Raw genomic sequence first — 25,880 nt, 5'->3', positions numbered from 1 at the left:
CCATCTCATGCCTGTGCCTAACCAACTGAAGAGCTCATTCATTGTGTCAAGCCTACAATTTGCTGATTTTGTGGACTTGATATGAAGATTGATTTTTGCTACTTTGTCCTTTCTCTCAAATGCTGACAGTGAGATAATAAAGAAAATCTGTTCATGTTGAATCCCTGCTTAGACTTCTCCACTGAGCTCAGAATAAAGTCCAATGGGCCTGCATGTCATATGAGCCCCTTAGCCTTTCCAGCTTCCTCTGGCCACTTCTCCTCCAACCCTGAGTCCCAGTCTCCCACCATCTCAAAATGTTTCCACTTCCAAGATTTTGCCTGTCCTTACTTGGCTTGGCACATTTGCATGTGTTGTCATTCTTCAAGCTTGGCTGAGGATAATCCTGCCTTTAAAGTTCTTCTGACACTTCACAGATGGGTTAGGAGTCCCTATAGAGGTCCTCCTCCTTCCATGGCAAATCTTACCTACACTGCAATTTTCTGTTGACCTGTTTTTCTTTCTCGTGAGACTAAAGACAAAGATTATGCCAGGCATATAGTAGGTGCTCAACAAATGTTTATAAATTAATATATTCATTAATTATTGTTTAATAAAAGATATTTATTGGACTCCTACTTTATGCCACACATGGTTCTCAATGTGAAGATGTGGCATTTTACAAGGCAAAGCCCCTTCCCTCTTGGAGCTTATATTAGAATGAAATAAGGAGAAAGACATAAGTATAAGAATGCATATATATATAATAAAGTTTTAGGTGGTGATAAAGGATATGAAGAAAAGCAAAGCAAGGTGAATGAATAAATGAATGGATGAAGAACTCAGAGATAGAAATCAAGCAGTTCAGACCACACTGCCATAGAAGCCTCGTCTTTATACTGCCAGTTCTCTCTGCCTGGACTGTTCATCATGGACAGACATCTATCTCTTGTCTCACTCCCTCAAAGTCCTTAGCTCCTTGCTCCATTGCTGTTTTATTTGTGAATTCTTACATAATTACAATACCAATACCAATGTTCTGCCATAAATTCAAACATGAAAGTATATAGATTTATTTTTTGAACTTGTTTATATCCTACAAATATTTATTGAATACCTGCTAGATGCTTACACTGCTCTAGGGCTGGGATACAGTAGGGCACAGAACAATAATTTATGTCCTTATGCCTACATGCTAGTATTAGCAAGTAAATATATAATATGTCAGATGGTGATAAGTGCTTTGAGAAAAAATAAAGCAAGGAAAAAAGAAATTCTTAAGTATGTGTGGAGAGGTATGAATTATTAGTATTGTAACTAGTCAAGGATGAATTCACAAATAAAGCAACATTTGAGCAGAGAACTAAGAGGTAAGGGAGTGAGACAAGTATGTACACACCTGCATGCTGAACAGTCCAGGAAGAGAGAACTACCAGTGTAGAGACCCTGAGGCAGGCAAGGCTTCTGAACCTGAAACTTGCTCTTAATACGCAGTAGAAGCACAGGTTACAGCAGAGTGCATGCTACACTGAAAGCCAAACAAACCCAGGTGTGAGACTTGGGGTTCCCACTTATTGGTTGTATGGCTTTAACCCAGTTTTTAACCACCTTGAGTTTTCAATTATTTATTTGTATAATTCATGCCTATCTGAAAGCCTGGTCATGATACTCCAGTGGGATGATGGACTCTATAAACTGTGACAGATTATGTCACATAACTACCTTTTCTTATGCCTGATCTTCTAAGATTGACAGTAATAGTAACTAGATCATTTAAAACCAATGATGAAGAGCAACTGCTATATCTAGATGCAACATGGAATTACAGAATTTTTAGCTTACTGAGGTATGTTTGCATTATGTACGTACTCATTTATATAATGTGACTTATTGAACATTTGTTCACTCTCAGCTTTTTTTTTTTTTTTTTTTTTTTTTTGAGATGGAGTTTCACTCTTTTTGCCGAGGCTGTAGTGCAATGCTGTGATCTCGGCTCACTGCAACCTCCACCTCCCAGGTTCAAGTGATTCTTCTGCGTCAGCCTCCCAAGAAGCTGTTATAGGCACCCATCACCATGTCCGCCTAATTTTTTGGATTTTTAGTAGAGATAGGGTTTCCCGATGTTGGCCAGGCTGGTCTCAAACTCTTGACTACAGATGATCCACCCACCTCGGTATCCCAAAGTGCTGGGATTATAGGTGTGAGCCACTGCACCTGGCCCAATCTCAGCATTCTTTGAAAGAGCTATCATTCCCGATCACTAATAGTATTAAGATTTCCTACTTCTTTCAAGTTAAATATTTTTTATTGTACTTTAGGTTCTGGAGTACATGTGCAGATCATACAGGATTGTTGCATAGGTACTTTACGTGGCAAGGTGGTTTGCTGCCTTCATCCCCCCATCACCTATATCTAGAAGTTAAATATTTTTTAAGAATGACATTTAGTTTTGTTGTTTGTATACATATATCCTTTGTCAAATTAACTTTGATTCCTGATTCTAGACATTGACCAAATTATTCTTATTACAATTTTATGATTTAAAATTGAATTCAGCTATTCCATAAGTGCTATGTGAAAAAGAGTCCCTATCATTTTTTGTTTAGATAAGCACAATACATTGGAGGTATAAGTTCAAGGAGACTGAGTATCTAAGCCTTCTAGATGTCTGGGACAGGTCTAACAAGAATACCGGTTTTTGGCCGGGCGCGGTGGCTCAAGCTTGTAATCCCAGCACTTTGGGAGGCCGAGGCGGGTGGATCACGAGGTCGAGAGATCGAGACCATCCTGGTCAACATGGTGAAACCCCGTCTCTACTAAAAATACAAAAAATTAGCTGGGCATGGTGGCACGTGCCTGTAATCCCAGCTACTCAGGAGGCTGAGGCAGGAGAATTGCCTGAACCCGGGAGGCGGAGGTTGCGGTGAGCCAAGATCGCGCCATTGCACTCCAGCCTGGGTAACAAGAGCGAAACTCCATCTCAAAAAAAAAAAAAAAAAAAAAAAAAGAATACTGGTTTTTGTTGGTGAATGGAACAATGGGGAGTGCCTGATCTGGTACGGCAGTTACCTGAAAGGCAATTTAAGTTTTCATTATGATCCCTCATGGGCTATTTGAAAAATGCTTTCTTATATTCAACACAATTAAGTAAAATATATTTAATTGGACTTTTCAATCCTTTTTAGTTACATCATTTTCTACGACTAACAGAACTTGAAGAAGTGCTCTAAGGTATTGGGAGGAGGGGGATCAGTTTATAAAGTAGAGGTAGTTAGTCATGTAGCTCCCTCCTCACTGTCCTCTCTTCCTTGCATCTCTGTGTGACCTCCATCCTTAGCATTACTAAGGTTTTTAGGAAGTGGAAAGCTGGTTGTGGTTGTTGGATTTATTCACTATTCATATTGGTTTTATTTCCAGTAAACTATATCCAACCAAGATGTGTAGGGTCAGTACCACAGAGAGTTCCCACAGGACATTTGACTGGAGAAAATGAAGAGACAGATGAAGAGCCAAATCTTAACCAAGTCCAGTGTGTCTTTTTAAATTAAACAATGTCAAATAATAAAAATAACAATAACAGCCAAGATTTTCATAGTGTTTACATGTATCAGCTCTTTGCTATGCATTTTATCTGTGAACATTATCCTACTTAATTTTCATGCCTTTTAATAGGTAGCCACTAATTTTTATCTTCATTTTACAGGTGAAGCTAAGAACTCAGACCCCAGATAGATGGTGGTCAGGGTATAAACTGTCTGATCTCAGTTCATGCTCCTAACCACCATGCTATGTGGCCACATAGGCTGCAGTAGCAGGGCTGAGGATTCAGAGAAACCTGCTTCTTTCCTCTTCCACCAGCTCCAGAGGTAATCCTGAGTACAGCAAGGGAAAAGGGCTGCAGCAGGGAGAGTGAAGAAATGGGAATCCTCATCTTGCAAGGTCAAGCTGAAGGGTGGCTTTTTCCAAAGCCAAGGCTACTTGCTTCCCAGTTCCAAGCTGCTAAGTACACTGCAGTTTCTTTTAAATTGTGTTTTTATTCATCCAAAAGGATCCTTTTAGAAATGGGGAGTGATGGATGAATACAGCAGTATTGATGCTGAATTGTTTGGATATAAGTTATCCTTTAAGAAATGGCAAGATTGTACCATTGCACTCCAGCCTGGGCAACAGAGTAAGACTGAAAAAACAAAAATGAAACAAAAAACAATTATGTAACCCTCTTCATTTTTTCTTTAAAAAACCTGTGTCTGCCTTTATCTCCCTGAATGCATACATAGTTTACCATGGCAGTTATATTCCCATTGCAATGCTCTATTCCCAAATAAATACCATTTTCTCTTAGAGAGCCTCTCTCTGTTATTTAGGTTGACAGCTCTAATGTCATTTTCTCAGCAATACCTTCCCATACAACAATATTTAAAACTGAAATGTTTTTCCTACTTGCTTTCCCAAACAAGCAGCCTACATCCCCTTCCCTGATTTTTCTGCACGGTACTTGTTATGCTCAAATCACCAATTACTCTCCTTTCTTTGTTTTCTATTTATCTGCTTCCCCTAAATGAGAGCAGGTTTCTGCCTTATTCACAGCTCTGTTCCCAACAGCTAGAACAGATCATGACAGAGCAGATACTCAAGAAATATGTTAGATGAATTAATTAATTAATTAATTGATCAACAAACTCATCACTTTACAATTGCAAGGTCCCCTCAAAAGACTTGCAAGGGTAAGTCAGTCAGTCACTGAAAAGATGAACCAGCAAGTTGTCTGGACTTTTCAACCTTCTGGTAATGATTCAGAAAATATTTCCAAAGTCTTACAAAATTATATGATGATAAACATAATTCCATTCAGATTTTAGGTGACATGTACCCTTTTATACTTTTTTGTTTGTTTGTTTGTTTTTTTAAGACAGTTTCACTCTTGTTGCCCAGGCTGAAGTGCAATGGTGACATCTTGGGCACTGCAACCTCCGCCTCCCAGGCTCAAGCAATTCTCCTGCTTCAGCCTCCCAAGTAGATGGGATTATAGGCATGCACCATCTCGCCCAGCTAATTTTGTATTTTTAGCAGAGATGGGATTTTACCGGTCAGGCTGTTCTCAAACTCCTTTAAAGTGTTAGAGACCAGCCTGTGATGATCCACCTGCCTCAGACTCCCAAAGTGCTGGGATTACAGGCATGAGCCACCACACCTGACCCCTTTTATATTCTTTAAGCAAGTTTAGAATTAGTGATTATCAGTCACTTATGGCAGGGGCACAGCTTGAAGAAACAGACAAAATGCAGAAGAGGTAAACATTATGGTAATCAAATCGCCACTGTTAATCCTTAATGCAGCTGATCCAAATAAATCACAAGTTTTATTATCCAGCTCTCTCCTTCTAGCAAAGCAAAGGCAGGAAAGCCAGTTATTGACGAGCACATCTTCCTTCATGCCTCAAGAAACAAAATACCATGCCTCCTAACACAAGTGCAAGAATGAAATGTGCAGAAGCTGGGAAGGTGTGTGCTCTGAGAAGAGACATTAGAAGACACGGGGCTTTGACTAATACCAAGAGATGCATGCCTGCAAGTGGTGAGATGTCTTTTCAAACATTTCAATCTCAGTGACGAGAGGTAGTTTCAACTACCTGCAATGCCCTTTCAACCAGTGAAAGGTAATCTAGCAGAACAGAAAGGGCACTGCAGGCAGGCAGGGTGAGTCAGACCCCAGGTGGAGCTGGCAAACTTGTCCAGACCTAAAGGCCTATCCACCTGTGCCATCCTAATGTGGCAAAATGCCAACCTTGCATCTGAGGCGACCATTTTAGACCGCCACTCCTTGCCACACAATAGGATTTGGGGAGCTCTTGGCTTTCCCATACTCATAGAACTATGAGACCTGGGAATATTTTCATGATCAATGAGATTTCTTTATAAGGTTTTCAGAAAGAGAAAGTTGAATTGACTAAGGACAAGACAGCATTCTTCTGAGCATTCTAATGTTGCCCTTACCTTTGTTCACACTGTCACCTAGCACAGACTTCACTGTGGTTTCTGGCATGGGAGGTGACTATATGACATGGATTGCTGGCTGTGAATGAGCCAGTATCTCGGAACCCTTCATGTGCCCTAAGGCCTACAAAACCTTCCCAAGCCTTTAGCTCATACTGACCCAACACTCTTCCACAAACACCCGTACTCTAGTCCTCTAGTCCTCGATTAAATGTAATCTCATCTTACTCCTTTTTTTAAAAAAGTGTGATTATTCTTTCACAGCTAGAATATAGGTTCCTTAAGGGGCAGGGGCTACATTTTATGATTCTTTTTTTTGCACCTGCAGAACTACATATCATTGTCTGACCTAGCCTTGTATCTTTTTTTCTTTTAGACAGAGTCTTGCTCTGTCACCCAGGCTTAAGTGCAGTGGCATGATATTAGTTTACTGCTGCCTTGACCTCCTATGCTCAAGGAATCCTCCTATCTCAGCCTTCTGAGTAGTGGGACTACAGGTGCATTCCATCATGCCCAGCTAATTTTTTAAATTATTTGTGGAAACCAGGTCTTTTTATGCTGCCCAGGCTGGGCTTGAACTCCTGAGTGCAAGCAATTCTCCTGCCTTGGCCTTCCAAAGTGCTGAAATTACCAGCACAAGCCACTGTGCCTGACTATAGCCCTGTCTCTTTAAGTAAGCCAAGCAATTCAGGAACAGAGAGCTCTGGACATCCCAGTTCTTTTTTACCACAAAACTCTTGGATCCGTTATCTACCTAACTCTTAACCTCCAGCTTCTCCTACAACACCAAGCTTCATCCTTGTCCAATATTGCCTCTAAACTTAAAAATTTTGCCCCTATTCATTCCATTGGATCTGAAATGGACTTGGCATTTTTGGTTTGGCCTTCTGTTGCCCCCTGGCTCTATCCATACTGAGTACCTACTCCAGGAGATCAAGCCTACACTCGCAAGATCCAAAGACCCAACCTGTCATTAGCCAGATGCACAGGGCCACCACTGAAATCATCTGTGATTCCTGTTGGGGAAAACTGAAGAAACCGGGCATGCTATAATCATCATGAGTGCAGTCAGAAAGAAGACACAATTCTGCCATGCTACCAGCTGCTTCTCCCACACCACCAGCAACCCCTTCCCCTGGGTGTTCATTTACCTCTCAGATAAGCAAGAAGGAACTTGTCTGACCACCACCTGAAGCCACATTTGATTTATCAGGGAAAGCATAAGTGAATTGAGGAACCAAGATATGAAAGTGGAAAAGACTGAAAGCTCCCTGAAGGCAAGAACTGTGTGTCCTATTCATAAATGCATCTTCAGGACATGGCAGTGTCTAACCTGTCAATAGATTCTCAATAAATTTGTGGAAACAATTAGAAATAGAGTGTCTGTCTTTGATCTCCATTCTACAGTTTTTTTGAGGGAATTAAATCAATAAACATGTGTTATTCACATAGGCAGACACATTTTAGATGCTTGTGTGTTAAGTTTCACTATTGATGTAGATAAAATGCTACAATATCCAGACAGCACTTTACAGAGTCCAGCATTCTGTTCAAATTGGGAGCCTATAGGGGAAAAAGTGACATTTGAGCTGGGCCTTGAAATAGGAAGCAGCATTTCAAAGGAAAGTATGATAAGAATGAAATTGGCCTCACAATTAAGACTCTTTGAGCGACAGCCTCCCAAAAATCTTTTGTGATAGCTTCCCCAGCTCTCAAAGCCACCAAAGAAAAGAACTTCCCTGGAGATCCAGGATAACCTACACAAATGGGTATAGACATTAACTAGAGAACACCTTCTTACTTGCAGCCATCTATATAATCTCTAGGATAGAGACCCAGATACTTACGCCCATACGGGAGGAAAAAGTCCATGACCAGTAAGGAAGCTATTGGAATACATTAGAGCCATAAGTCATTTCTCAAAACTATTTTGAAGAGGTAATAGCAATACTAGTAGGCAAGAGTCTAGTTATGCAAAATTAAAGAGGAAGTCAGGTTCCAGGCAGCACTAAATTCAGATGACCTGAAGACCCTGGGGAAGTACCCCAGGTTGTGAATCAGGCTGCCTGGGCACCAGCAGCAGCACTGTTACTATTTGTCTGAGGACAAATAATGATGTTTTGGCTAAATAATCAATAGAATATTATCATAACAGAGGAAATAATATATTTGAAAAAAAAATGAACCTTATTTAAACTCTGTGTTATAAACCAGAATTAATAACTACAACATCTTAAATAGTACAGAAGTTTCCATTTTCAAGCTACTTGAGCATTTGTCATCGTATATGCTATTCATAATTCCTGTTGAGATAGACAGAAAAACAGGTAAGAGAGAGAGGTTAACCACATTCCCAGGTTTCATCGCAAAGCAGGAGGCAAGCCCAAGAAAGCCTGACTCCTAATCCTGAGGTTTTCTAATCCTGGTCAAGTATGGTCACTGGGAAAAGCTCTGCAATCACTGATTTTATTTAGCCATCTCCAGATTTCATCTGTCATGTGCTTTCATTTGACTTTCTTAGTAACAAACTCCTATAGTTGACTGTTTAGCATTTAAAGCACTTGCTTTTTTTTTTTTTTTCCTTGAAACAAAGTCTTGCTCTGTCACCCAGCCTGGAGAGCAGTAGAGTGGTCAAGGCTCACTGCAGCTTCCACCTCCCAGGTTCAAGTGATTCTTATGCCTCAGCCTCCCAAGCAGCTGGGATTACAGGAGCACATGACCGCGCCTGTCTAATTTGTGTATTTTTTTGGTCAAGATAGGGTTTTACCATATTGCCCGGGCTGATCTCAAACTCCTGGGCCCAAACAATCTGCCCTTTCTTCCTGAAGCCACAGTCATGAGCCACTGTGCCCAGCCTATTTCTTTTCTTTATGATAAATATTCCCTGCATGTAGTAAGAGGAATGTAAAGCAAACTATCTTAATTTTAAGAAAAAAACTTTTAGTTTCAGGAGTATATGTGCAGGTTTGTAATATAAGTAAATTGCGTGTTGCAGAAGTTTGATGTACAGATTATTTCATCACCAAGTAATAAGCATGGTATAGTAAAACCTGAATATTAGAGTTTTTTTAATCTTCACCTGCTTCCCATCCTCCACCCTCAAGTAGGTCCCAGTGCCTACTGTTCTCTTCTTTGTGTCCATATGTACTCAATGTTTAGCTCCCACTTACAATTGAGAACACACAGTATTTGCTTTTTTGTTCCTATGTTAGTTTGCTTAGAATAATGGTCTCCAGCTTCAACCACGGTGCTGTAAAGGACATGATCTTGTTCATTTTTATGGCTGCATAGTATTCAACATTTATATGTATCACATTTTCTTTATTCAGTCTACTGTTGATGGGCATCTAGGTTGATTCCATGTCTTTGCCATTGCAAATAGTGCTGCAATGAACATATGCATGCATACATCTTTATGGCAGAATGATTTATATTCCTTTGGGTATATATCCAATAATGGAATTGCTGGGTGGAATGGTAGTTCTGTTTTAAGTTCTTCAAGAAATTACCAAACTGCTTTCCATAGGGGCTGAACTAATTTACATTCCCATCAGTAGTGTGTAGGCATTCCCTTTTTTTTTTTCACAACCTCATCAGCATCTGTTATTTTTTGACCTCTTAATAATAGTCACTCTGACTGGTGGGAAATGATATCTATTTTATTGTGGTTTTGATTTGCATTTCTCTAATGATTAGTGATGTTGGATATTTTTTCATATGTTTTTTGGCCATTTGTCATGTCTTCTTTTGAAAAGCATTCATGCCTTTTGCCCACTTTTTAATGGGATTGCTTGGTGTTTGCTTGTTAATTTGTTTAAGTTTCTTTTAGATCCTGAATATTAGAGCTTTGTCAGATTCATGCTTGCAAATATTTTCCTCCATTCTGTGGATTATCTGTTTACTCTATTGATAATTTCTTTTGCTGTACAGAAGCTCTTTAAGTAGGTCCCATTTGCCAATTTTTGTTTCTGTTGGAATTGCTTTTGAAAGCTTCATCATGAAATCTTTGCCAGGGCCTATGTCTAGAATGGTATTTCCTAGGTCAAGAGTTTTTATAGTTTTAGATTTTACATTTATGTCTTTAATCCATCTTAATTTTTGTTTATGGTAAAAGGTATGGGTCCAGATTCAATCTTCTGCATATGGCGGCGAGCAAGCTATCCCAGCATGATTTATTAAATAGGGAGTCCTTTTCCTATCGCTTGCTTTTGTTGACTGTCAAAGATCAGATGGTTGCAGGTGTGCAGCTTTATTTCTGGGCGCTCTATTTGGTTCCATTGATCTGTGTGTCTTTTTTTGTATAATACCACGCTGTTTTGGTTACTGTAGACTTGTAACATAGTTTGAAGTTGGGTAATGTGATGCTCTTCTGGTTCTATATAAATTTTAAATTAGAAAAAACTTTTTTCTAATTCTGTAAAGAATGTCAATGGGGGTTTGATAGGAATCACATTGAATCTGTAAATCACTTTGGACAATATGCCCATTTTAACAATATTGATCCTTCCTATTCATGAGCATGAAACATTTTTCCATTAGTTTGTGTCATCTCTAATTTATTTCAGCACTGTTTTGTAATTCTCAATGTAGAACCCTTTCACTCCCTGGTTAGCTGTATTCCTGTGTATTTCCTTTTTTGTGTGGCTATCATAAATGGGATTGCATTCTTGATTTGGTTCTCAGCTTAGATGTTGTTGGTATATAGAAGTACCTCTGATTTTTGGTAGGGCACAGTAGCTCACACCTGTAATCCACGCACTTTGGGAGGCTGACAAAAGTGGATCGCTTGAGCTTAGGAGTTCGAGACCAGCCTAGGCAACATGGCGAGACCCTATCTCTATTAAAAGATACAGAAATTAGCTGGGCGTGGTGATGCATGCCTGTACTCTCAGCTACTTGGGAGGCTGAGTTGGGAGTACTGCACGAGCCCGGAAGGCAAAGGTTGCAGTGAACTAAGATAGCACAACTGCACTCCAGCCTAGGTGACGGAGTGAGACCCTGACTCAAAAAAAGAAAAAGAAAAGAAGTATAGAAGTACTACTGAATTTTGTACATTGTATAACAGGCTTTTAAATATTCCTAACCCAAATTTGGTTAACTGTAGAAACAATTCATCACAACTGAGACTTATACAAAATTCCATATACTCCCTATTTTAAGTAATCAGGAAGAATACCATATAAGTTTTTAATCTGTTGGTGGTTGTATGGGGGAGTGTCCAGTGCCCAACCCTATGCATGCAGGCCCTCCATTGACACACACCCACTTGGCCTCAGTGTTTCCAGTATGGTCTTGCTGCCCCTCACTTCCACCACATGCTCATCACTACCTCAAGACATGATATGTGCCACCCTTCTTTACCACTGTTCTCCTTGTAGCTTTGCCCTGACCAAGTTCCAGCTCTGGTCTCTATTACTAGTTAGTACAAGGTTGAAAAGAAGCCCTGGCCCACATCTTAGATGGATAATAAGTTTGCACTAAAATCAGAGGGGCAAATGGAAAACCCGGAAAATAAACCTAGCAGAAGCATCAAATAAAACTGTTTTGTCATCAAATACATTTAGCGAGGTTAGGAAAATTCTCCAGTTTTCTCTACTTAGTATAACAATTTCTAGCCCTAACAAACACAACATACTTTTTTTCTAAACATTCCACACTTTGGGAAATGTTGCTATTGATCATTCTTAAAAGTGTATTTAATAGTGAAGGCATACCGAGTATCCATCACAAGTGAACAGCTAGAAGGTTCTGAAGACGTGTTCCCAGGATGGAAAGCCTTGCTTGGGTCTCTCAATGCAGCCACAGTACAGAAATGTAACACCACCTCCTTCACCATCCTGAAACAGAATTCATATATATTTCCTACATAAACATAATTTCCAAAAAGGCTAATAACAACATAATATGCATTTTAATATGCAAACAATTGGTCATGAATAAACCAAAAAACACAAGTAGTCAGATGCTTGCGACTATATGCAGAATAACCATGAATTTGACATGACAGCTACAAATGCAGGCTACACAGTTGTGCTGTATCAGCTACTCGAATACAACTGGTGTTGTCTGTTTACAATATGCCTGCTACCACGGATTTCAGGTTCTTGGTTCCTGTGCCCCAGGAATGGGGGAAGAGGCCCTGGAGGTGGATGGGCTCATTCAAGTAAATATTAAACCCAAAGAGTTTTGCAGAAAAGCGATTAGGCAGAGAGAGAAAAAAAAGTAGGGAGAGAGAGGGAACTCCCACGATGTCATGGGAGGGGATCCAGAGGTGGAGTCTGCACAGGTGAGGGGCAGTGGGTCTTTTAATCTGGGAGTTACTTCTGCCCCATTCAAGTTCTTGTCCAGTGAGAGTAGTTCTTCCAAACTTCCTCTGGAGTGACTGATTTTTTGACTTTGACATCTGATTGGTTGTTCCAGCCACAGTCCTCCCATAGCTTTTCCCGGGCTTTCTAAAAAAAGAAGTTCACCTGGGCTGTCTACTTTCATGCCTACAAAAGTTAGAAAAAGATCTCTAAGCTCCTGGATGGAGATGTGAAAGAAGGCAGGTCAGGCATGTTGCTGAGTTGTTCTTGCTTTTGAAACCATGCCCCTTGCAGACCTGGGGAAGAGAAGTTAACACATTCCCTCATGCCTTTCTGAAGTAAGAAACAACTTTTGGCAAAGCTTCCAACAAAACAAAATATATCCAGCTACTTGGGAGGCTGAGGCGGGAGGATCACTTGAGGTCAGGAGTTCAAGGCCACAGTGCACTATGATTACACCTGTGAATAACCATTGCAATTCAGCCTGGATGACACAACCATGTCTTTTTAAATTATTACTATTTCAGTAGTTTTGGGGGAACAGGTGATGTTTGGTTACATGGATAAGTTCTTTGGTGGTGATTTCTGAGATTCTAGTGCACCCATCACCCAAGCAGTGTACACTGTACCCAATGTGTAGTCTTTCATCTCGCCCCCACTTTCCCCAAGTCCCTCAAGTCCACTGTATCATTCTTATGCCTTTGTGTCCTCATAGCTTAGCTCCTACTTATAAGTGAGAACATACGTTTTTTTATTCCTGAGTTACTTCACTTAGAATAATGGTCTTCAATTCTATCAGAATGCACATCACCTTATTTTGTTCCTTTTTTGGCTGAGTAGTATTCCATGATGTGTGTTTGTGTGTGTGTATATATATATTTATATGTCACATTTCCTTTATCCATTTAATTGATGGGCATTGGAGCTTCTTCCACATTTTTGCAGTTGTGAATTGTGCTACTATAAACATGCATGTTCAAGTGTCTTTTTCACATAATCATTTATTTTCTTCTGGGTAGATACCCAGTAGTGGAATTGCTGGATCAAATGGTAGATCTATATTTATTTATTTATTTATTTATTTGGTAGAGTCTCACTGTGTTGCCCAGGCTGGAGTGCAATGGTGTGATCACTCCACCTCTCAGGTTCAAGTGATTCTTCTGCCTTAGCCTCATGAGTAGTTGGGATTACAGACACACACCACCATGCCCGGCTAATTTTTGTATTTTTAGTAGAGACAGAGTTTCACCAGGTTGGCAAGGCTGGTCTTGAACTCCTGATCTCAAGTGATCTGCCTGTCTCAGCTTCCCAAAGTGCTGGGATTACAGGAGTGAGCCACCATGTCCGGCCTACTTTTAGTTCCTTAAGGAATCTGCATATTATTTTCCATAGTGGTTGTACTAGTTTACATTGCCATCAGCAGTGTAAAAGTGTTCCCTTTTGACCACATTCATGCCAACATCTATTATTTTTAAATTATGGCCATTCTTGCAGGAGTAAGGTGGTATCTCATTGTGGTTTTAATTTGCATTTACCTGATAGTGATGTTGAGCATTTTTAAAATGTTTGTTGGCCATTTGTGTATCTTCTTTTGAGAATTGTCTATTTATGCCCTTAGCCCACTTTTGGATGGGACTGTTTGGTTTTTTTCTTGCTAATTTGTTTGACTTCCTTGTAGTTCTGGATATTAGTCTTTTGTTGGATGCATAGTTTGTGAAGATTTTCTCCCATTCTGTGGGTTGTCTGCTCTGCTGATTATTTCTTTTGCTGTGCAGAAGCTTTTTAGTTTAATTTAGTCTCATCTGTTGATATTTGCTTTTGTTGCATTCACTTTTGGGTTCTTGGTCATTAAGTCTTTGCCTAAGCCAATGTCTAGAAGGGTTTTTCTGACATTATCTTCTAAAATTTTTATGGTTTCAGGTCTTAGATTTGAGTCTTTGATGCATCTTGAGTTGATTTTTGTTTAAGGTAAGATATGAAGATCCAATTTCATTCTTCTATATGGAGCTTGCCAATAATCCCAACACTATTTGTTGAATAGGGTGCAGTGACGGTTAATATTAAGCATCAACTTGATTGGATTGAAAAATGCAAGGTTGTTTCTGGGTGTGTCTGTAAGGTGTTGCTAGAGGAGATTAACATTTGAGTCAGTGGACTGGAACAGGAAGACCCACCCTTAATCTGGATGGGCACCATTCCCTCACTGCCTGCACAGCAAGAAAAAGCAAACAGAAGATGGAAGAGTGGACTTGCTGAGTCTTCCAGTCTTCGCCTTTCTCCCATGCTGGATACTTCCTGTACTTGAACATCTGACTCTAAGTTCTTCAGCTTTTGGACCTAGCCAGTGGTTTGGCAGGGGCTCTAGGAGCTTGATGACTAATACAGGATGTCCTTTCCCCACTTTACATTTTTGCTTGCTTTGTTGAAGATCAGTTGACTGTAAGTATTTGGCTTTATTTCTGGATTCTCTAGTCTGTTTAATTGTCTATGTGCCTATTTTTATGCCAGTACCCATGCTGTTTTGGTGACTACAGTCTTATAAATATAGTTTGAAGTTGGGCAATGTGATACCTCCAGATTTGTTCTTTTTTCTTACTCTTCCTTTACAGGGTCTTTCTTGGTCCATATGAATTTTATGATTTTTTTTCTAGTTCTGTGAAGAATGATGATGGTATTTTCATGGGAATTGCATGAATTTGTAAATTGCTTTTGGCAGTATGGTCATTTTCATAATATTGACTCTACCTGTCCATGAACATGGGATGTGTTTCCATTTGTTCATCTATGATTTCCTTCAGCAGTGTTTTGTAGTTTACCTTGTACAGATCTTTCACTTCCTTGGTTAAGTGTATGCCTAAGTATTTTTCTTTTGCACCTATTGCAAAAGGGATTGAGTTCTTGATTTGATTCTCAGCTTAGTTGCTATTGGTGTATAGCACTGCTACTGATTTGTGTACATGCATTTTGTATCCTGAAACTTTATGGAATTCATTTATCAGTTGTAGAAGCTTTTTGGATCAGTCCTTAGGGTTTTCTAGGTATACAATCATATCATCCATGAACAGTGACAGTTTTATTTCTTCTTTGCTAATTTGGATCCTCTTTATTTCTTTCTCTTGTTTGATTTCTCTGGCTAGGACTTCCAGTACTATGTTAAATAGAAGTAGTGAAAGTGGGCATCCTTGTATTGTTCTAGTGCTCCAGTGGAATGCTCTCAACTTTTCCTCATTCAGTATATTAGCTGTCAGTTGGCCAAAGATGGCTTTTATTATCTTAAGGCATATCCTTTCTATGCTGACTTTGCTGAGAGTTTTAATCATAAAGTGATACTGGATTTTGCCAAATGCTTTTCCTGCATTTATTGAGGTGATCAGTAATTTTTGTTTTTAATTGTTTATGTGGTGTATCATACTCATTGACTTGCTTATGTTAAACCATCCCTGCATGCCTTCTATGAAACATACTTGATCATGATAGATTACCTTTATGCTATTGAATTTGGTTAGCTAGTATTTTGTTGAGAATTTTTGCATGTATTTTTGCATCAGGGATATTGGTCTGTAGTTTTCTTTTTTGGTTATGTTCTTTCATCGTTTTGGTATTAGGGTGATACTGGTTTCCTAGGATGATTTAGGGAAGAGTCCCTCTTTGGCTTTTGGAATAGTGTCAACAAGATTGGTACTTATTTTTCTTTGAATGTCTGATAGAATTCAGCTATGAATCTTTCAACTCTAGACTTTTTTTCTTGTTGACATTTTTTTAAATTGCCATTTCAACCTTGCTGAAAAAAAAAAAAAAAAAAAAAAAATTGTTGGCAGCCAGGTGCAGTGGCTCATGCCTATAATCCCAAGATTTTGGGAGGCCAAGGCAGGCAAAACACAAGGTCAAGAGTTCAAGTCCACCCTAGCCAATATGGTGAAATTCCATCTCTACTAAAAATACACAAAATTAGCCAGGTGTGGTGGTGTGTGCCTGCAATGCCAGCTACTCAAGAGACTGAGGCAAGAGAATCACTTGAACCCAGAAGGCAGAGATTGCAGTGAGTTGAGATCGTGCCATTGCACTCCAGTCTGGGCGTCAGAGCAAGACATTTTTTTTGAAAAAAAAAAAAAAATATATATATATATATATATATATATGTATATATATATGTGTGTGTGTATGTATATATATGTGTGTGTGTGTATATATGTGTGTGTGTGTGTGTGTATGTATATATATATATATATATATATATATATATATATATATATATATATTGGCATGGCTGGGAGCAGTAGCTCACACCTGTAATCCCAGCATTTTGGGAAGCCAAGGCAGGAAGATCACCTGAAGACAGGAGTTCAAGAACAGCCTGGTCAACATGGTGAAACCCCATCTCTACTAAAAATACAAAAATTAGCAGGGGACGGTGGTATGAACCTGCAATTCCAGCTACTCGGGAGGCTGAGGCATGAGAATCATTTGAACCTGAGAGGTGGAGGTTGCAGTGAGCCAGATTGTGCCACTTCACTCCAGCCTGCATAACAGAGTAAGACCCTGTCTCAAAAAAATTTTCTTAATGCAGAAAAAAAAAATTGTTGGCAAATTTTTTTCAACTCAGAACAGAGTTTTAGAGTTGCCATTTCTTCCTAGTTCAACCTAGGAAGGTTATATATTTTCAGGAATTTATCAATCTTATCTAGGTTTCCTAGTTTGTGTACATAAAGGTGTTCATAGTAGCCTCGAATGATACCTTGTATTGCTGCAGTATCAGTTGTAGTATCTTCCATTTCGTTTCTAATTGAGTTTATATGGATCTTCTCTTTTCTTTTTTTGATTAATCTTGCTAATGGTCTATCAATTTTATCTTTTCAAGTAAGCTTCTTGTTTCATTTACCTTTTGTATCTTTTTGTTTCAATCTCATTTAGTTCTGCTCTGATCTTTGTTATTTCTTCCTTCTGCTAGGTTTGGGCTTGATTTATTCTTGATTCTCTAGTTCCTTGAGGTGTGACCTTAGATTGTCCATTTGTGCTCTTTTGGACTTTTTAATGTAGGCTGTTACTGCTGTAAATATTCCCGTTATCACTGCTTTTGCTGTATTCCAGAGGTTTTAATAGGTTGTATCACTGTTATCATTTAATTCAAAGAACATTTTATTTTCCATCTTGATTTCATTGTTGACCCAATGATCATTCAGCAGCAAATTATTTAATTGGCATGTGCTTGCATTTTGCAGGTTCCTTTCAGAGTTGATTTCCAATTTTATTCCACTGTGGCCTAAGAGAGTACTTCATATAATTTCAATTTTCTTAAATTTATTGAGACTTGTTGTGGCCTACCATATTTCTATCTTGGAGAATGTTCCATGTGCTGATAAATAGAATGTATATTCTGCAGATGCTGGGTGTAACATTCTGCAAATATCTACTAAGTCCATTTGTTCTAGAGTATAGTTTAAGTCTAATGTTTCTCTGTTGACTTTGTGTCTTGATGACCTGTCTAGAGCTCTCAGTGGAGTATTGAAGTCCCCCACTATTATTATGTTGCCATCTATCTCATTTCTTAGGTCTAGTATTGTTTTATAAATTTTGGAGCTGCAGTGTTAGGTGCATATACACTTAGGACTGTCAAATTTTCCTGTTGGACTACATTTCTTATCATTATATAATGTCCCTCTTTGTCTTTTTTAGCTACTGTCACTTTAAAATCTGTTTTGTCTGTTGTAAGAATAGCTACTTCTGTTCACTTTTGGTGTTCATTTGCATGGAATGTATAGTCCCACCTCTTTACCTTAAGTTTATGTGAGTCCTTATGTGTTAGGTGAGTGTCTTGAAGATAGCAGATACTCAGTTGGTGAATTAATCTTATCCATTCTGCCATTCTATATCTTTTAATTGGAGCATCTGGCCAGGCATGGTAGGTCATGCTTGTAATCCCAGCACTTTAGGAGGCCGAGGCAGGTAGATCACCTGAGGTCAAAAGCTCGAGACCAGCCTGATCAACGTGGAGAAATTTCGTCTCTACCAAATATACAAAATTAGCTGGGTGTGGTGGCACGTGCCTGTAATCCCAGCTACTCAGGAGACAGAAGCAGGAGAATTGCTTGAACCCAGGAGGTGGAGACTGCAGTGAGCCGAGACTGTGCCATTGCATTCCAGCATGGGCAATAAGAGCAAAACTCTGTCTCAAAAATAAAAGAAAAGAAAAGAAAAGAAAAAGTAAGAGCATTTAGAACGTTTGCATTCAGCATTAGTCTTGAGATGTGAGGTACTATTCTACTCATTATGCTAGTTGTTGCCCAAATACCTTTTTTTTTTTTTTACATTGTGTTGTTGTTCTATAGGTCATGTGAGAAGTACCTTCTAAGAATGTTCTACTTTGGTGTTTTTGAGGATTTGTTTCAAGATATAGAGCTTCTTTTAGTTCTTGCAGTGCTGGCTTGGTAGTGACAAACTCTCAGCATTTGTTTGTCTAAAAAGGGCTGTATCTTTCCTTCATTTACAAAGTTCAGTTTTCCTGGATACAAAAGTATTGGCTGATAATTGTTTTGTTTAAGGAGGCTAATGCTAGGACCACAATCCCTTCTAGCTCGCAGGGTTCCTGCTGAGAAATCTGCTGTTAATCTAATAGGTTTTCTTTTATAGGTTACCTGGTACTTTTGCCTCACAGCTCTTAAGACTGTTTCCTTCACCTTGACTTTAGATAACTTGATGACTATGTGCCCAGGTGACAATCTTTTTGTGATGAACTTCCAGGTATTCTTCAAGCTTCTTGTATTTGGATGTCCAGATCTCTAGCAAGGCCAGGGAAATTTTCCTCAATTATTCCCTCAAATATGTTTTCCAGACTTCTGTATTTCTGTTCTTCCTCAGGAACACCAATTATTCTTAGGTTTGGTCATTTAACATAATCCTAAACTTCTTGGAGGATTTGCTAATTTTTTTACCTTTTTTTGTCTTTGTTGGATTGGGTTAATTCAAAATCCTTGTGTCAAGCTCTGAAGTTCTTTCTTCGGTTGTTTTGATTCTGTTGTTGAGATTTTCCAGTTTAGCATTTCTCCAAGTATGTCCTTCATTTCCATAAGTTGTGATTGTTTTTTATTTGTGCTATTCCTCTGGATAATTTCCCATCCATATCCTGAAAAATTTTTCGAATTTAAGTTGATACTGATCTTTCTCTGGTGCCTTCTTGAGTAGCTTAATAATTGACCTTCTGAATTATTTTTCTAGCAACTGAAAGACTTCTTATTGGTTTGGATCCATTGCTGGTCAGCTAGTGTGATCTTTTGGGGTACTAAAGAACCTGTTTTGTTATATTACCAGAATTGTGTTGGTTCCTTCTCATTAGGGTAAACTATATCAGAGAAAAGATCTGGGGCTCAAGGGCTGCTCTTCAGATCCTTTTGTCCCATGGAGTGCTCCTGTGATGTGGTGCTCTCCCCCTTTTCCTAAGGATGAGGCTTCCTGAGAGCTGGACTCCAGTGATTGTTATTTCTCTTCTGGGCTAGCCACCCAGCAGAGCTATCAGGATCCAGGCTGGTACTGGGGAGTATCTGCAAAGAGTCCTGTGATGTCATCTGTCATCAGGTCTCTCAGCAGTGGATACCAGCACCTGCTCTGGTGGAGGTGGCAGGGGAATAAGGTGGACTCTGTGTGGGACTTTGGTTGTAGTTGTTTAGTGTGCTACTTTTCTTGAATGCTGATTGTGCTAGCAGCAAAGTTGTCACGTGGTCAGACTCGGGACATCTGGTTAGCCAAGATGTTACATGCAGTGGAGTTAGCTATTGTTTTCTCCTCGAGGGCAGGGTTGTTCTTTTATAAGCTGCTGTGTTGGTTGGCCTCCAGCCAGGAAGCAGCACTTTCAAAACATCATCATATGTGGTAGTATAGGGAGGAAACAAGCTTTCTCTAGGGTCACCTGGATAAGTACTCATGTTTCTCAGGTGGTGGGCAGGGCCACAGAACTCCCTAGAGATTTATGTCTTTTGTCTTCAGCTACCAGGTCTGCTAGAGAGAGAACATCAGGTGGGGACAAGGTTACATGTGTCTGAGCTCTGACTCTCCTTAGGTGGGGCTTGCTGCAGCTGCTGTGGGAGATAGGGGTGTGTTTCTCAGGCCAAAGGGATTATGGCTGCCTCTGCTGCGTTATATAGGTCACCAGGTCAGTGAGGGAAAGCCAGCAGTGACAGGCTTCACCCAGCTCCCAGGTAGTCAGAAAGGCTGGTCTCACTCACACTGTGCTCCCCCAACAACACAGAGTTTATATCCAGGCAGCTGGTGAGCAGGGATTAGAACAGGCTCCAGGCTACCAGCCTCTCCTCTGAGAAAGCAAGCAGGGCTTTCAGGCTTCACCCCTCCGGCTGTGGCTTCTGTGCCTGTGTCTGCACTTCCCATTTGTCCCCAACCCCCAGACTCTGCCTTGGAAAATTTATACTTGGTCGATATTATTACAAAGTTCAGCTGGAACTTCCCTTCTTCCTGTGGTCTTTCCCCAATTCCACTGGCAGCCCTCCCCAAGGACCCCTGTGAAATAAAGTCAGAAGTGAGTTTCCTCAGCTTCCCTGGAGGCCGGCAGTGCCTACAGGCCTTTCCTGCTTCCTATTTTACTTTTATAATTCTCTCCACTCTCTAAATTCATTTCAGCTCTAAGTAAAGTTGAAGCCTTCTCCCGTGATCCAGATTTTCAGGCTCCCTGGTGGGGATGTATGTTTTGAGGCTGATTTTCACCCTCTCACACTTTGGGCACTCACAGTTTTTTGACTGTTTCTTGGAATTTGCAGTGGCAAGCCACTTCTTTCAAAGGGTCTGTGAATTCTTTGTTTTCCTCGTATGTTCCTGTGGTAGTTCTTGCAGGAAAAGTTTATGATGTGGTCTCCATATGCTGTTTTGTCCATCCAAGTGGGAGCTACAAGTTTGTCCTGCCTCCCATTCACCATTTTCCCCTGAAGGCTTCAAAACGATGTCTTTTTAAAAAAATTATTTTTGTTGGGAAGCTAAGGTGGGCAGATCACAAGGTCAGGATTTCAAGACCAGCCTGACCAACATGGTAAAACCCCATCTAAAATCATTAAAAAGTTAGCTGGGCAAGGTGGCACGTGCCTGTAATCTCAGCTACTCGGGAGACAGTGGCAGGAGAATCGCTTGAACCAGGACCCAGGAGGCGGAGGTTGCAGTGAGCCAAGATCATGCTGCTGTACTCTAGCCTGGGCTACAAAGCAAGAGTCTGTCTCAAAAAAAAAAAAAAAAAGAAAAGAAAAATTATTTCTTATACAATCTTTACTTGATTTGTATTGTCATTGTAGTCCTAAGAAATTCAAGTGTCTATTATAAAATCCTAATAACTGTGTTGATATGTTCAACACAATTAGTAGTAGGCTTAATTAGATACAGATTTTTTAGCTACGTGATTGTCAGTTCAAGTGAAAGTCCCAGGGGTTGAAGGATAATTCTTGCTTCTATAGCACTGTTGTGTGTACTGAATGTGACCTAGTATGTATCCACCATGGCTTCTGGCTAATTATTGTGACAACAAAAACACTCCCACAAATTCATAAAACGTCCACTAGGGGGTAGTACCACTCCATTGAGAACCACTGCTGAAGCGTTTTAGAGTCTTTAATATAATTAATATGAGCTGCAAAGACAGAAAAAAGGGATAGGATACTTTTTTCCCCAAGTACAGGTAGTTTCTTAAAGGACTATCGCATCACTAATCACACTTCTGGAAATGTTGGTATTAATAATTTTTAAGTGTGTTCAATAGTGAGGACATACTATCTGTCACAAGCGAACAGCTAGAACGTTTTGGAGATGTGTTCCATGGATGATGGAAAGCCTGATGATACTTGGCTGAATCTCTCAATGCACCAACAATACAGAAAAGATGTCATCTCTAAGAAGATAAACGGGAAGGAGCCGATAAAGACTTTCTAGTATACTCAGACATCACAGACACAGCCTAAGTCTCATTAGTGCTATTCAGAATAAATGATTTTTTAAAAGTTTCATACGTAGAATCTAGGCTGTTGCTTTAAAGTTAGCCTTAGAGTCCTTAGACATACTCATTGATAAAACTTATTTTTCAAGGGCCTAAAATGTCTCTAGGCCTATTTCCCAAAAGGAAAGGGGACTTGTGGATCAGCCCAGTGAATGAGGGAGAGAGTGTTGACTACTTTTTCATTATCAATTCAAAATATAAAATTTAAACAATGAAATGTTTATTTTCATTATTTTCCCAAGCCTACAGATTTTATAAGTATTGAAAGACCTATTTAAATTGGAAAGTCTACATTTTAGAATTTACTTTTCTCAAACCTGGCTTTAACTTATAACCCAATGTTCACCAGAAAAATAAATCAAAGCCACATTATTCAGGGCCTAGTGAGGCTGAAAATGTCCTGATCTCTACCATGAGTAGAAACAGACTCAAGTAAACAATTACAGAGCAATTGATGAGCACTATTAGCAATAGGATCATAGAGGAAAGACACTTCTTCAACTTGGAGCTTAAAAAGAGTTTCTTGAAAACTAACTAGGACGGGACCAGAATTATCTCCTTAATTATACTGTCAATTTTAACAGATGTGAAGCACAATAATAATGTTTCTGATTTTCAGAAGTATTTATCAGGCATTGGTACCACCTGGTGGCCATTTTAATTAAACCTAAAATTATTGTTTAAAAGAACTGGCAACTTTATCCCTTTACTAGGCAAGAGGATCGCTGGAGCCCAGGAGGTCAAAGCTACAGTGGCCTGTGATAGTGCCACTGCACTCCAGCTAAGGTGACAATGAGAACTTGCCTCAAAAAAAGAAAAAAAGAAATTTACAGCTATAACTACATCAAAGTTAAATATTTCTGTTTAGGAAAGGACACCATACACAACAAACAATATATTTTCCATGCCTAAAACCAACATTAGAGTAAGCATCACTTTATACCTATCAAAAATCAGTGGGGAAAGCCTGATATTATCAAGTATTAGTGAAACTATGAGGAAACAGAAACCTTCAAGTACTGCTGGTAGGAAAGAAATCTGACAGTCCTTATAGTTAGCTATCTGTGGGAGACCAGAATATGCCTCCCCTAAATAAAGGATTGTTAAGCTGAAGATGATTAAGCAGCAGCAGATGGGCCAGATGCAGTGGCTCACATCTGTAATTCCAGCACTTTGGGAGGCCAAGACGACGGATAACCTGAGGTCAGGAGTTTGAGACCAGTCTGGTCAACATGATGAAAACCCATCTCTTCTAAATATACAAAAATTAGCTGGGTGTGGTGGTGGGCGCCTGTAATCCCAGCTACTTGGGTGGCTGAGGCACAAGAATCACCTGAACCTGGGAGGAGAAGGTTGCAGTAAGCCGAGATCATGCCACTGCACTCCAGCCTGGGTGACAGAGTGAGACTCCGGCTCCAGAAAAAAAAAAAAAAAAAAGCAGCAGCAGCAGCAGATGCAGGAGAATTCTCTGCCCTCCTTCTATTTGCCTGAAAGCAGGACACAGATTTATAAGAAAAAAGGTATTCTGCTACCTCATGGACAACAAAGGTTAACCACTGAAGATGGCTTTAAACCCTCATCAGCCTTGAAATGATACCTGAGGAAATTCATTTTCACATGCTTGGTTACCCTTTATCTGCCATTTGTCTGCCTTCCCCACAAGTTGCTACTTGTAGAGACCCCAAATCTTTTTCCTTTGTGCTGTTACTTCTCTAAAAATTTACTGTTCTTTGTTGAAAATAAAATAAAAGCTGGAATTCAAAGCTACCTCTTTGGGAACTACTCATTGTCTGGATGTCTCTCTTGTATGTATAAAATACACACGTTAATAAACTTGTTTTTCTCTTGTTAATCTGTCTTAACAGGGGTCTTTTCCAATTACAATGGTATGGGAGTTATTTTCTCCCTACATATGCATCCTACAACCCAAAAATCACATTCCTGGATGTTTCATTTTCTATTTCTGTGTAACAAATTACTCGATTTGGTGGCTTAAAAATAAATAATAAAACAACACTTATTATCTCAAAGGTTGAAAAGTCAAACATGACTTTCCTGAATGCCCTGAATCACAATCTTTCAAAAGACTGCAATCAAGGACCTGGAACTATAGCCAGTTTAAGGATCAATGTGGTTGTTAGTAAGCTCAGAAGATTCATTTCCAAGCTCACTCATATAGTGTTGCAGGCCCTAAGGGTCCTCAGTTATTGGCCAGGGACATAAGTTCCTTGCCACGTGGACCTCTTCATAGGAAGCAGCTCACTTCCTCTAGAGCAAGAGCTCCAAAAGAGAGGGAATAAGAAATGGTGAGCAAGACAGAAGTCACAGTTTCTCTGAAACCCAATTTCAGAAGTTACATCACATTATATTTGACACAATTCTATTTGTTAGAAAAGAATCACTAGACCTAGTCCATATTAAAAGGAAAAACATTAAACAAGAGCATGAATATCAGGAGGTAAGAAACATTGGGAGTCATTTTAGAGGCTGCCTACCACACTGGGTATGTGCCCAGAAACTCTTAACAAGGCCTCAAAATAAAAGAAAAACAAATGAGCTCTTTATCGCAGCATTGCACAAGATAATTGCAGGTGACTGACATGCCCAACGATGGGAAATGGATAAGAGAAAAGGTAGTCTATGCATATGGCAGAATACTATGTAATAAAAAATAGTGAACCAAATTTATAAACAATAACATAGATCCATTTTAAAAACCTAATGCTGTCAGTATAAAAAAGTAATGATTAATAAAATATTTAGCATAACAGTATTTCCCTAAATTTAACCTATAAATAACAGTGTGGAGATTTTATATATATATATATGTATGTATATATCAAATATATATGTGTATATATGTATATATAAAAATATATTTATGTTATATATTTTTATATATGAAATATATATATATATTTTTCATATATATATATATATATTTCAATGTATCTAAATAGAAGTATGGAAGTAGACATCCATAGCATGACAACAGGAGAAAGGAATGAGCATAATGACTTACAAGGACCAAAAACCGTGTGCAATGAACTGAGAATAATCAATTCAATTCTATGGACCTAAAGGCCTTAAAAACAAAGCCCAAAACCTAGGAGTAAAAATAATGTATCCCTCCAAGGCTATGTTCCAGCCCCCGAGTTCTCCTTCCTACAGATAGCCAGTTACTGACTATAAAAGATATATACACATGTATGAAGTCTTTGTACAGGTTATTTACCTGTTCTTTTTCAGCCCACCTACCCTTCTATACTCTGAACATCTGTATCAAACTACATTTCCCGGCTCTCTTGCCTCTCTTGTTAGGCACCTAAGGGAACTGAGAAGGCTGAAAAAAGAAAGAGAAAGGCTTTTGACTCCCAACGTGTGGCAGTTGGTGGCAGATACTATTGTAGCTCTGAGAATGAAGTGAATCCAGATAGGCAGAGGCAAAACCCTTTAGCCAATTCAAGCTTGACTAACCGTGCCTCCAATGGTGTAGCAGCCAGCCCAAGGGCATCTCCAACTTCTGATCCCTGAATATCACCCGTTCATCTTCCTTTTTACTGGTCCCGCCCCATTTGTCTTTCTTTTTGCACTTCCAGCCCATTTATGTCAGACCACCTGAAA

The 25,880-nt window shown here is 39.4% G+C and overlaps 1 protein-coding gene across 5 annotated transcripts in view; it reads right to left on the bottom strand.

The window, feature by feature from the left end:
* NMD3 (NMD3 ribosome export adaptor) overlaps positions 1-25,880 on the bottom strand; it is a 115,716-nt gene that overhangs the window by 46,198 nt on the left and 43,638 nt on the right. Inside the window, exons 17-18 of one of the 5 annotated variants that reach the window (XR_012519160.1) lie at positions 21,359-21,482; positions 11,687-11,809 (exon numbers count right to left, since the gene is read on the bottom strand). The exons of 2 other annotated variants lie outside the window; for them this stretch is intronic. Coding sequence is in view for 1 of the 3 variants with exons in the window: in XM_074405597.1 (XP_074261698.1) it covers positions 25,861-25,874 (14 nt within the window). In the remaining 2 variants the exon portion in view is untranslated. Of the gene's footprint in view, positions 1-11,686; positions 11,810-21,358; positions 21,483-25,224; positions 25,875-25,880 lie in introns of those variants that run through there. 2 more of the 5 variants (XR_012519161.1, XM_074405597.1) reach the window with 2 other exon arrangements.

The sequence above is a fragment of the Saimiri boliviensis genome, chromosome 9, assembly GCF_048565385.1.
Source record: "Saimiri boliviensis isolate mSaiBol1 chromosome 9, mSaiBol1.pri, whole genome shotgun sequence".
Lineage (NCBI taxonomy): Eukaryota > Metazoa > Chordata > Mammalia > Primates > Cebidae > Saimiri > Saimiri boliviensis.
This window is presented reverse-complemented; position numbering and strand designations above follow the sequence as displayed.